The 13,384-nt window shown below is 46.1% G+C and overlaps 1 protein-coding gene across 1 annotated transcript in view; it reads right to left on the reverse strand.

The window, feature by feature from the left end:
• Positions 1–13,384, reverse strand: part of LOC109968606 (extracellular sulfatase Sulf-2-like) — a 54,526-nt gene that overhangs the window by 11,037 nt on the left and 30,105 nt on the right. The window contains exons 3-14 of the mRNA XM_020614986.1: positions 12,002–12,228; positions 11,795–11,915; positions 11,417–11,535; positions 11,136–11,287; positions 9,828–10,000; positions 8,008–8,158; positions 7,779–7,878; positions 7,028–7,103; positions 5,955–6,083; positions 3,954–4,010; positions 3,744–3,873; positions 858–1,101 (exon numbers count right to left, since the gene is read on the reverse strand). Of these exons, the coding sequence (XP_020470642.1) occupies positions 858–1,101; positions 3,744–3,873; positions 3,954–4,010; positions 5,955–6,083; positions 7,028–7,103; positions 7,779–7,878; positions 8,008–8,158; positions 9,828–10,000; positions 11,136–11,287; positions 11,417–11,535; positions 11,795–11,915; positions 12,002–12,161 (1,612 nt within the window). The 5' untranslated portion in view covers positions 12,162–12,228. The remainder of the gene's footprint in view (positions 1–857; positions 1,102–3,743; positions 3,874–3,953; positions 4,011–5,954; positions 6,084–7,027; positions 7,104–7,778; positions 7,879–8,007; positions 8,159–9,827; positions 10,001–11,135; positions 11,288–11,416; positions 11,536–11,794; positions 11,916–12,001; positions 12,229–13,384) is intronic.

Genomic DNA, 13,384 nt, shown 5'->3' on the forward strand with positions numbered 1-13,384 from the left:
TCTGTTTATACTTGTCAAAACATGTTTTCCAAATCAGTTGTGGATCCTCAGTTGTAACCAGCCTACTGTGGCAGAACCTACTTCATCACGGAGGTGATGTGGTTCTAAACTCAGACACTGGAGGTCAGCATCATGTCAGAGAGAGAGAGAGAGCTGGGGCGCTACCCGAGTTCAGGCTGATGCTGTATGTGCACCAGTTCTCCAGAATGGTCTTCAGACTGGTCCTAAATCAATGAATCATCAGGGAATCCTAAAGGATCGGCCTATGATTCTTGGTGCACAAACAACAGTTATGTTTTACCCAATGTGTTGATAAGACCACATAAACTGCTTATGGCATTAATAAAAATCTTGGCCTCTTGGAGCAACAACCATCTTGTTTGTTCTGAATCAGAGCAGGGTCAGTCTACAGGTTTTCTACAGGTCTGTCCAGTAGCAGCAGCTCTGGACTCGGAGCCCCTAATCCAGAAACGCTGTGCTCAAGAGTAGGCTGGGTTTAACAGCTGGTGGAGGTCTATGGCACAGAGCGATAAACTGGACCAGGGTCTGGACTCACACACAGCACAGCGAGGACGCCACGTTCACTGCTGGTCTCTGGACGGGGTTGGTGGGAAATAACACACACACACACACACACAGAGACAATCACCACTGCCCACAGTAGGCAAACAAAATATTTAATGCTTTTGTAAATTAAACCTGATCAGGCCTTTTTTGTTTTTTTGTTTGAGGATAATCAATGAGACCCACAAAACTAAAATGGTTTCTACTGGCCGCCCCTCCTGGAGGCTGAAACCCACCAAACATCACATCAACCTGGAAACACGGGGCCAACCACCTGAAGTCCTGCCACTCACTCTTTTTGGAGAAGAACGGCTTCTTGTTGAACGGCCTCATGACGGAGGGCCGCAGGTTCTCAGGTTGGAGGTCGTGGAGGTCGCAGTCACAGGCGTTGACGTCACGACGGTACATCTGAGACTTGATGCTGATTGGACGCGGATGACCAGCTACACCCTTCTGGAAGTCCTTAGCTCCTCCTCCTTCGTTTTTGCATTTGTAGAGGCGCAACTTCCCTGTGGCGTCCTCCACACACTGCCACTTCTATACTCACACACACACACACACACACACACAGAGTAACAACACAGACAGTTCAACAAATTCACTATGACATTTTATAAAAGCCTTCGATAACAGCGAACCAAAAATAAAATGGCTACTCATCTGAGTTTAAAGTTAGAAGCTTTTTCATAAGCTGATCTGGGCTAAATGAATCTGTGTGTTTTTGGATTCATGACATTTTTCGGAGCCACAAACGGTCAGCATCGGAGCTCCACACAGCCGCTGCCTGCCTCCGTTGGTGTATTCCTTGTATACAGATGATTTTCTCTGTCATGACGACTCAGTTCGCTGATGACACAACTGTCGTGGGGCTGCTAACGGAAAAGGGAGGTTTCAAACTGGTGTGTGGGAGCAGTAAACACAATCTACAGCGTAATGGCAGGAAAACTAAAGAAATGGTCATGGATTTTGGGAAAATGAAGAGAAAGAAACCACCTCTTACTCTTGCAGGAGACGCATTTGAGGAGGTGAAAGAGTTGAAATTTCTTGGCACAGTAATTCCTGCTAACTTGAAACGGGAAGGAAACGTTCTGAGCACTGTGAAGCTGGCGCATCAGAAACGGTATTTCCTGTGGAAGCTCAGGAAATTTGGTGCCATGAAGAACACGATGGTGCCGTTTTACACAGCTGTCATCCAACGTGTGCTCACCTTCTCATTTACTGCTTGGAGTGGCAGTTTGACCTCTGGAGAAACTAAAGGATCTAAAATCACAGACCAATCTCTCCCTTCTATTTATCAATCTCAACTTAAGCAAAAGACACTGAATGGTTCAGGAAGAGTACGTAGCCAGAGGCTCAACATCGAGCCCCCGGCAGGTTTTACTTTTTAACATTACTTTGGTCTTATGAAATGTTCTCACCTTAAATTATTATTGCGAGTTTTATTATTTTGCACCTGGTTTTTAGCTTTGAATTGTGTTCGTTGTGCTGTTTTTCATGGTTTTCATTTCTGCAACAACATATTTTTATGTTTGTTAAACAAAGCTGAACTGAATCAGACTGTGAATCCATCTACACCTCTTATTCCTGAACAGGGTCGTGGGGGCCTGGAGCCAATCCCATCTGACACTTGGTGAGAGGGTGAGTACAGGTCGCCAGTCTGTCACGGGGCTGACATGTAGACAAACAACCACACACCCCTCACTCCTACGGGCAGTTTAGAGTCTCCAGTCAACCTAAGCTGCATCTCTTTGGACTGTGGGAGGAAGCCGGAGCACCCGGAGAGAACCCACACAGGCACAGGGAGAACATGCAGACTCCACACAGAAAGGCCCCGGGTCGGCCGGGACTCAAACCTGGAAACTTCTTGCTGTAAAGGTGCACTTACCACTGCTCCACCATGCCGTCCTAAAGGGTAATGATAACACTCGACTGTAGCAGCAGGTCTCAAACTGGCTGCATGTTAGAGCGCCTCAAAGTCACACGGAGCGAGGCTGGATTAGTAAATAACATGAGGCTATGTCTCATTACTCACCCGCTTCAACACAGCGCCTGTAGAAAGCAGGAGCTGCCCATCAGGCCCTCACGACTAGAAACTACAGGCCCAAACAAACACATATAAACAGAGAAATCCTCTGCCCCTCAGCACCGGCTGCTGTGTCACTACACAGCTGGTCATTAGCAGCAGCTGAGTGAATCTGTGCTGCACTTAGTCGCTGGAAGTTATTAACGGATGACAAATGCATGAATTGTTAATTACACATAGTTTTCTGCAGGCTGTTTATCAGAGCGATCCAGCAGCCGGCAGACACTGTTGCTAAGAAACTAATCGACTGGCTAAAGGGATTTTTCAACAAGTGTAATTAACCTCGAACAAGCATGAACACACAAACACACAGGGCTCTCCAACTGTGTGAGAGAAGAGCGCCTGCTCCATCGAGATTCTCTCCACGTCTCTTCTTCTAGTCATTACTGCTGCTGTTACTGTATCTGTCTGGCTCGTAGAGACGACATCTGGTTTTCATCTCTCTGACAAAAGTCTCGTACTGTTCTGCTCCGTTTCTTTCAAGTCTCTGTTTGCTCATTACAGCGGTAGCCATCTCAGTTTCCTGCACTTGTTCCAAAAAGAAGCTCTTTGTTTTGCAAAAACAAAAGTCTGGGAGGGAACATCTCGGCTGCACTCATCATTTTTAAGGTCTGAAAAGACGGTAAGGACTCGTGTTTAATTTAACTAAAGTAAGAACAATGAGGTTGGGATGTAATTAAGAGTAATAGGTTAGTAACAGGACAATGGGATTAAGAGAAAGTAACAGAAAAGTAATGGCATGGAAAGTCAGAAAGTAATGGGGTGAAGAGGAGCAGGACTAAAGTAATAGACCTGAGTCTGTGGTGATGGGATCCAAGTAAAATATGGGGTCTGTAACAGGATCCAAAGGTGCAGTGCAACCAGGTGGAGCTGGATCAGGAGTATAGTAATGGCACTGGCAGTGAAGTAGTCAACTGAGTGTCAAGCTAATAATTAATGGAATCAGGAGTAAAGTTATGGGGCCTGGAGTAATGAGATGAAACTGGGATTAAAGTAGTGGGATCAGCGTAAAGTATTGGGGTTGGGAGTAAAGTACTGAGCCCAGGAGTAATGTGATGAACTCAGGAGTTCCCCAGGACCGTACGTCTTACTGTACCTGTCCCGTCTGCTGGCAGGGCGTCTGGTACTCGGCCCTCTGACAGAGGTCTTTTACTCGTTGGTGCTTGGGCAGGAAGTTTTCCTCCTGTGACACCTCCTTCCCCTCGACACGCTGGTGCAGCAGCTTCCTGTTAACACACCAACAGACATGTACTGTGTGTTGTGCCACAGCAGCTGTACTCCGAAATCACTGATCTGACATACTGACCCTCTCTCCACCAGAAACGAGTCCCTCCACACCTTCGGCTTCTTGTTGACTTGGAATCTGAAGAAGAAGAAAAGAGCAGCGTGACTTCAGTCATCATCCTTCAGCAACCCTGTCCTCACCTCCACCCTTCCTCTCTTTATTTTTACCTTTCTAAAATAAACCTCAGGAGCCCAGCGGGGCGAGGAGCAGATGAGCGAGCCGGTTTTAGAGCTGCTAAATGCGCTGATATAATTTCACACAAACTCGAGTGAGATTAACTCGGGTTCTGGTTGCAGCAGTTCGCTTCAGTTCAGATAGAAATGACACATTTATCTTGTATTCATAACACACTGCCCCCTGTTAAATGGCTGGCAAAACATTCAATGTAGGCTCAGTAACCTCCCACAGCAGGTGGCCACTGTCCACTGGGACTAGTTTCATTTGGTGCATCAAAATACTTTTCATTTACAAACAAAACAGAATATCACTAAACCTATTACTCCTATAAGTTCTGGGTAAATGACCTAAGCAGAGCTACAGCCTGTTTCCAACAGAGTGTTAATCTTTATCTTGTTCCGACCTCCTGAACTTTTCCTTTGGCTTTGTTGACACTTTGATCACTATAAATAATGACAGAAAACTCCCAGGCCTTCTGGTGGGACAGGCGGCTCTAACCCTGACAGGAACAGCACAGTCCCCTGCTGCTTCTCGACCCTTTACACACTGTTCCCGTCTCTTTTCCCCGCTGACCTGGTCTTCACATCACTCTGTGAACTCATACTCACATCTTTCACTGACGTAATACCACAAGAAAATACTCCATCACCAGCGTGTTTAATGAGTTGTCATCCTGTGGCATTTTCATAGGTAGCTCAAGGTTTCTGCAGGCTCACGGAGTTAAATTTAGGTCTTTTAAGACCTTTTAAACAGCACACAGAATGTAATTTAACACCTGTTTCCTAGTTATACCAATGAAAGCATGACAGAAACCCAGTGGGAGCAATAAAACATGCAAGTATTTCTCAAATGTTTCTTCTGGCAAATTTTTATAACCTTTGTGAAATGTTCTTGAAACAAGAAGTTTTATGAGGCAGAAAAGTTTTAGTTACCTACATTAAAATACTGTATATTTAGTATGGAGCAGAACTCAGAGCTGTTCTTGCAGATTCCTTCGTGAGCTTGAGTCTTTATATATTCACTGTACCAAATCTGCATGTCCCTCTGCAGCAGTAAAGTACATATTTCGGATGTTTCGCAGGTTTTTCCAACAAGTCTTCCAGATGGACACATTCCCTGTCTAAGCAGGATGACACCATCTGTCTGTGCCTTCCACAGCGTTTACAAGTCACAATGATGTGGTAGTGAAAAAGTCCCACTGTGACTCTCCAGAGCCAAAGGTGGCGTCTCCACACGTCTCGTTGTGTCCAACCAACAGACCCACAGAGACTCAGCTGATTCTCATGTCTGACAAAGAAAAGCATCAGCTCCTCACATTAAAGAAGGTGGAACCAGAACATGTCGGTGACTGTTGCTTCTAAATAGCTGAGGTTCATTTTCTACCAGTGAACTGACTCATGGCTGCAGCTCTAGGTCACTGAATGGCTTCATGAGGACGACACAGTGGGGTCGGACACAGAGAGGTCGGACACAGAGGGGTCGGAGACAGCGGGGTCGGACACTGTGGGGTCGGACACAGCGGGGTCGGACACAGAGGGTCGGACACAGAGGGGTCGGACACAGTGGGGGGGATCTGATTTGGAAGGAATCGACAGTTGTGGCAAAAACAAAAAGCTGTAGTTGTTTACGTCCGTCTGAGATCGACCCGTCGTTTACTACTATAGACATTCAGCCTCCGCTCACACTGTAAACCACAGTGCCAGATTGAAAAGTCACACACAAAGACACAGATTGTCACATGAAAACCAGCAAAAAAAAAACCCAGTTACATAAACTGAGTTTTATTACTTATTAATGTAAGAAAGTTAAAGGCTACTGTGTGAGTGTGTGTGTGTGTGTGTGTACCTGTTGGCAGGTTTATCAGTGTCCAGAAGCGTCAGTATTGACTTTCCATCCATATCTGGAGGGGTGTCGAGGCCAGCGATGTCTAGGATGGTCGGAGCCAGGTCGATGTTCAGGACCATGTGAGGGTTACTAACAAACACACATCACATACCAAACTGTATTAGTACCACAGGTTGTCTCTAAGCCCTGTACAGTACACGCTCATGTCAGTAATAACATGCTGCTAAAAATTCATGTGACACTTATGGCAAACATGGCAGGTCGGATGTCAGTAAGGTTTTCCACTGAGGAAATGGATCTGCTTGTGCACAAGGTGAAAGCGCACGATCACTAATCAAATTGGTTTTTATTATAAACATACTGTATACTGATGTGCACAACACCCAATGAACACAATGTCATCTCTTTATTTTTATGTCTTGCATGTCCTGCGCAGCGCGTCTCAGGGTATAGCAAGCACAGTGCACGTGCACTTACCTAGACAGGCACGCATCACAACACGGTCAAGGTGCCAATTAACTAGCAATGATGATCTGACTGTTGACCACCAAGCTGGTTTTTGCTGGTCAGTGGTGCAGTCACTTTGTGCGCCCTCATGTTACCAACGCGCACAACTCTTACCTGGACACACCCCGTTTTCATCTGGACACACCTGCCGGCGTGAGGTCGACACAACGTGATGCACATGTCATGAAAACGGTAATCGCATAGGTAAGAAATTAGGAAACAAACGCGCCGCATGCCGTGCATTTGTTTCAGGATAGGGCCTGTTAAAACGACCACATGGATTCTGATCTGACCGTTCTGACGGCGCTCGCACAGTCAGAGGTCAGAGAGGAATCGGGTCTAGGAGCACATAGGCAGGTGGCCCAAATCTGGTCTGGTCTGTTCACACTGCTGTGGACACACCAGGTCTGGGATGTGGATACAGATGCACAGCCTCCTTATGTTAGTCATGACTAGAATCAGAGAGCTCTGAGAAACCCATCGGGCTCTTTGGCAGCGAGGTCGTCTCTGACTGTGTCGATGAAAAGAAATGCAGTGAGGGGATCGACTGATGAAGGTGTGCCTACATGCTGCCTTGCTCCACGTTGGGTCCTCGGATGTAGAACGGGACTCTGATGTCAAACTCATACGGCATGGATTTACCTGGAGACGCACAAACACAACACAAACAGACACAATTACCACAGTTAATACACACGGTCAGTCTGTCAGCAGGCAGACCTGGTTCATGTCTGCATGACTGTTGTGTTCCTCTGACACACACATTAAAATAAGCAAACAGCAGAAACAGCCTTGTGTAAAAGTTCAAACACTTTTGTAACTGAGAGATTTTGGATTTTACTAAATATGTTTAAGAACAAGTTTCCTTTGTCCTAACGGGTTAGTGAGCGTAGACCAATCAGCAAAAATATCACATTTCTTCATTTCCAATTAAATGAACACCACAAAAGGTGAAAGGGTCTGAACACTGTGAAGTCACTGGATGTGTAGAAGCATTTGTCTGCAACAAGGCAAAACTCCACCAGGGAATCGCTGAGTGTTTCAAATCAAAGTCTAATGAATTCCAAACCGAGGCCTGTTTGCCTTTCTTTAATGAATCTGATCAAAGTTTTTAATAAGTACTTTGTGGTATTCTTTGACCACAGACTCTGCTTCCTGTTGTTTCGACCGCACGCCCTCATTTGTTAATTTCTAGTGGCGCCCCCTTCGGCCGAACGAGGCCCATCCAAACGTGCCCCGATGCTGCTGCTCCCTGACGGAGTAGAGCAGCTCTGTGGCGTGATGCGGGATCAGTCTGTTTGTTTCACCGTTTCTCACCTTTGACGAGGCCGAACTGTCCGATGTGGTAGCCATGATCAGACGTGTAGATGATGTAGGTGTTTTCCAACTCGCCCGTCTCCACCAGCATGTTGTACAGCTGAGACACAAGGGAATAAGAGCTGTGTCTTATTATTATATTAACGTCCATACTTTAGTCAAGCTTTTCTAACCAACCCGAGTGAGCGCTGTGCATGTGTGTGTGTGTGTGTGTGTGTGTGTCTTCTACCTTCTCCATGCTGTCGTCCACAGACAGAAGCGTCTGCAGCCGTTTCCTCTGCAGCATGTTGGTGAACTCCATGTGGATGGGCTTCATGGGGCCCGTGTAACGCATTATCCAGTGCTTGTCTGGGTTGGGAGCGTAATTGTAACTGGGAGTACTGGGGAAAAGAAGGACAAAGACACAAAGCTAAATGTTTTCCAGATTACTTTTGAAACAGATCATCAAATCCAAAACAGAAAAACAGCCAGGCCTCTTCCTGTTTGTCTTAATGTTATGACACGTTGACACCATGACAGATCAGACAGCTAACAGCTCTCCAGTTTGTCTTTGTATGAGCTCTGAGTAGAACACAGTGACGCAGGCTGAGCGGCGGCCATCTTAACTGAATACACAAGGACTGGGCGGTCATGGGATGAAACCAGTCAGAGGTTGGGGTCGGGTCAATAGGAGTGCATGTGTCATGAGACTGATCTGTTCAGTATAAAGAGCCCATGGCACGCCTTTCTGTGTTTTCTGACTTTACTACAGCGTTGAATTATCATCTTAGAGACAAACACACACTCACTCCTACAGGCCAGTCAACCTACGCTGCATGTCTTTGGACTGTGGGAGGAAGCTGGAGTACCCGGGGATGTGAGGCGACAGTACTAACCACTGCTCCACCATGCCGCCTAGTAAAAGACCATTTCAGAGAAAATGGTTTCTTCTTTTAAAGTGGAAGCTAACAAAACCTTTGTGTGCCTGCAGTGTGTGATGTGCATGGAGCGATGCCAGCAGAGGATCCTGTTCATTAATTACTGTACACACAGTGTCCTCCCCCTGTGTTAGCAGCAGAGGATGTTCTGTGTGGATAATGAATGACTCCCGTCAGCCAGCTCATCGAGTCTTCTCCTCCTCCTCTCTGCTCGGCCACTACATAATTAAATATCTGCGCCGAGACAGAAATAACCACAAACACTCAACCCTGCTTGGAACTAAATGCTAATGTTAGCATGTTAACTTGCACACAGTGAAAGAGTTTATAATGTTTAGTAAGTTCACCATCTTGGCTTAGTGTTTTAACATGCTAACCTTTGATTTGACCAGTCCTGAGTCATGTCCTCATACATTACATCTCCTAAGACTCTTGGCCTGTGTGTTTGCTACATCCACTCAAACAGTGCAAAAACTTTAAAACTGCAACATGGAGGATCCACAAACTGTCTTTTCTCAGTGAGTATATTAAATGGCTCCGGTTTAGACTTAATTTTGGCTGAAGCAGCGCTCAGTGTGTTTCTGTGCTGAATGATAAAACGACTTAGTATGAGCTGTCAGACTCTGCTTCATTGTTGGGGGATTACTGTCTGTTCTCAGCACCTTTGTGTTACCAGAAAGACCTTCATAAAAAGCCTGGTGAGTTATAAATGGTGTGTAAATGGTCTCCTGAGAGCGGCAGCCCAGCCAACACGTCTTCAGGCGTCCGTTTACATCTGCTGATTTGACTGGAAGGTTAAAAAAAAAAGCACGTCACTGCTGTGATGTCTCCATTTGTCCGACCTGTCAGCTCACAAACAATCGAATGCATCACTGAGGCAGGAGCGAACTTTAACTCCCAGCTGAGAAGTTTTCAAAACAAGCTTGAGCTCAAATGAGAAATAACTAACATCTTCAACAGAAACACATTTCTTTAACACACACGCTGATAATATGGAAGCCTGTATTGTTCCAGTCGTGTTGCCTCAGGATTTCTCCTGCAGTGCAGAACAGCTGCTCCATTGTTCAGCCGGATTACAGTGGCTAAATCTTACAGTGTGTGTGTGTGTGTGTGTGTGTGTGTGTGTGTGTGCGTGTGTGTGTGCGCGCGCGCGGGGAAGGCAGTGCTGTACTCTGGTGCTGAGTCTTCAGGTCCGTGTGGAGCCGCATGGCTCAGAACCATGAGAACCGGCCGGTGAGGATAAATCCGCTTAGAGGAGCGGAAGTAGCGGATCGACTCCACCGTGATCAGGTCGGTCAGGTAGTCCTGGTGACACACAGAAACACATGCTAATTATTATGGATTTGCATTACTGGGCAAAAAGTAAAGCGAAGAAAAGAACATAACGTCCAAACTTTATACAGTATTGGTGAGCCACATAAAAGCTATTTTTATCAGGGACATAGTGGTTGAAAACACTTTACTGGGGAGAAGGGAGGAGACACAGTCCAGGGTTGTTCCATCAGTAGTTTTTCCAGATCTGTCGATAGCGGAAGGCTGTTATCTCGCCATGGCACTTCCTCTGCTTGGTCTTCATTCTTTATTCTTTGTTTTCTGCTGCATCAGATATTCTCTCAGCAGCTCGTCTCTGGGTGCCACCATACGGCTGCACCCGGACTTCATCCAGTGGCCTTGACATTCATCAGGCCCTGCCCGCCCTCTCTCCAGCTGGTGTATAATCTCTGGGCGTTGGACCCTGTTCACTGTGAGGAGCGGCCAGCAGGGTATCTCATGGTTGGACACACGAGTCTGTGGCTCTTCAGGTCCGGTCTTATCTTTTGATGGTACTTGGATGTCGTCCTCCTTATCCTCCTCACTGTGGTGTCATGTGACTGCCGGATACCAAGGTACCTGTAGCTGGTTTGTATGTCTGCTGTGTGGCCCCCTGTATGACAGGCAACACATGAAAGAAAAAACATGATGGGAGTGGTCTCATGGTGCTGTGGCCTTCCCAGTCACCAGGTCTCAGCCCAGTTGAACAGCTATGGGAGATGTTGGAGCGACGTGCTAGACGGCGTCTCTACTACCATCATCAAAACACCATATGAGGGAACATCTGGTGGAAGAACGGTGGTCATCCCTCAGGGAAGGTTCAGGGACTTGGAGAGTCCAGGTAGAGCTGTTCTGGTGGCACGTGGTGGCCCAGCACCTCACTGGGACTCTGTGCTGGGTCGTCCTTTCATCTATCACCGTCTGTACATATATAATTTTGTTTTCTTCGTGTGCTGTTGCAAAGCGAGCTTCCTTTGAAGGGACAAAGTGAAGTGAGGTGCAGCTTTAATGATGAAGCTGTTATAAGAAGACCTTTCATCTCCACTAACTGCACTGAGATCAATTACCTTTCATTACCCGTGTGTGTGTGTGTGAAGTGATGAGTGTGTGTGTGTTTGTGTGTCCTTGCCTGTGGGTACTGCGCTCCATGTTTCTCTCGGACTCCGTTGCGACTCAGTGTGTAGTTATAAAACCGGCTGTTCTTCACCAAACCCAGCCACTCTCTCCAACCGGCAGGGATGTATGTGCCGTTATACTCGTTCAGGTACTTCCCAAAGAAGGCTGGACAGAGGACACACACACACACACACACACACACACACACACACACACACGTTAACAGGGATGTGAAGTCAGGTGAATCACAGAGCGTTAATAAAACCCTCGGCCTCTGTGTGTGTGCTGCTCTACCTGTCCTGTATCCAGTGTTGTTGAGGTAAACCCCAAAGGTCCGTGGCTCGTGCTGCCGTTGCCATGACAACGAGGAGCAGTTCTCGTTGTTGGTGTAGGTGTTGTGGTTGTGGACATACCTGGAGAAAGGACAGAGAGTAAGTCTGGTGTCGACTTCATGCTGTCAGACGTGGAGGCTTATGTTAGAAAATTGCCCAATTTTGTTGCAGGTTTTTACTTATAGTTTATTTTGTATTAAAGTCAATAAAATCTAAAAGTTGGATTTTTAGTCAGGCGCTAGTGAGCACGCGCTATGCCAAAGCATGTGAAACATCTGGATATGTGTAATCTTGTGACCTGCATTTCTCGTTAATACACCTATGGTGTTCAGGTACTCACTTCCCAGTGAGCATGCTCGACCGTGACGGGCAGCACATGGGCGTGGTCACAAAGGCGTTGGAGAAAGAAGTCCCGCCCTCCTCCATGATGCGGCGAGTCTTATTCATCGCCTGCATTGAACCTACAGAGGGAGAGACCTACTGTTCAGTGTGGCCCTCAGACTACAGTCTGCTCTAGCTGTGCACAGTGTGATCACAGGTCAGTCACCCAGCTCCAGGTCCTGGTCGTCGGTCAGGATCAGGATGATGTTTGGCCGAATGTTGCGTCGGTCTCTCTGCAGGCGGGGCTTCAGACGCTGGCCATACTGGAAATGGGCGTGGCTGAGTGTCACAGAAATGAGCAGGAAGAGGAGGAGCCGGCCAGCCATGGCCTTTGACCCCTGACCTCCCCAGAAGGCCAACCAATCAGCTGCTTCCCCCGTGAACTCTCAACCTCTAGAAGAAACAAACAGAGCACATTGTTGTAGCACATCTGATGACAGCACCAGGCACTTGACCATCTGCCATATGGACAGAGAGAAGCACTGGCCACCGTTTCATTAGCATTAGCCTGAGGTGAAGTTTGTCTTTAGGGTGGTGCTGGTGGACAAGTCACGTGGTCATAAAAACATAGGGTCAACCTGCCACTGAGATGTTAACATTCCCAGAAATGTTGCCATTTGTCAATTTTCTTACTGAAGATTTTTTTTTTTTTAAAGATTTAACTACTTTTCTTTGCCAGATACACCGAGGTTAGTCTCTAATGTGACCTTCACATGAATGTCAAGGTATCTTTATTATCCCTGGGGGGCAATTTGATTCACAGTGAGCGGTATAACTAGTTAAACTAACAACAGTACACATTTCAAGTGTGGTTAAGAAGACTGAGAGCAACAGGAGCAAATGATCGACATCTTTGGCCATTACCGACCTGATGGAGGACATTACAAGTGCTATGGATGAAAAGAAATACACGATAGGAATATTTATTGACCTAAAAAAAGCATTTGACACAATCAATCATGAATTATTAATGGACAAGTTAGAAAAATATGGGATCAGAGGAATGGTTCTGAAATGGATTAGAAGTTATTTGACAGAGGCGTCAATTTGTGAAGTTGGGTGAATACCAATCGAGTGAGCTGGATATTGTATGTGGAGTGCCTCAGGGTTCTGTTTTGGGACCTAAATTATTTATACTATACATTAATGATATATGCAAGGTTTCTGATTTAGTGAAAGTGGTTTTGTTTGCTGATGACACTACCATATGGGCATCGGGTGAAAACCTACAGCAACTCTCTCGACGGGTTACACAGGAACTTGAGAAGATAAAGAAATGGTGTGATAGTAATATACTATCTCTGAATTTGGATAAAACTAAATTTATGGTATTTGGGAATCGCAGATTAGACAATGAATTTCAATTGAATACTGGGGGAGCTAATATAGAACGAGTATATGAAATCAAATTTCTAGTTGTCATAGTGGATGACAAATTTTCCTGGAAATCTCATATCAGACATATTCAGCATAAAATAGCAAAAAATATATCGATATTGGCAAGGGTTAGATATATTTTGGATGGGAAAGCATTACGCATTTTGTATTC

The sequence above is a fragment of the Monopterus albus genome, unplaced genomic scaffold (assembly GCF_001952655.1).
Source record: "Monopterus albus unplaced genomic scaffold, M_albus_1.0 scaffold155.1, whole genome shotgun sequence".
Taxonomy (NCBI): Eukaryota; Metazoa; Chordata; class Actinopteri; order Synbranchiformes; family Synbranchidae; genus Monopterus; species Monopterus albus.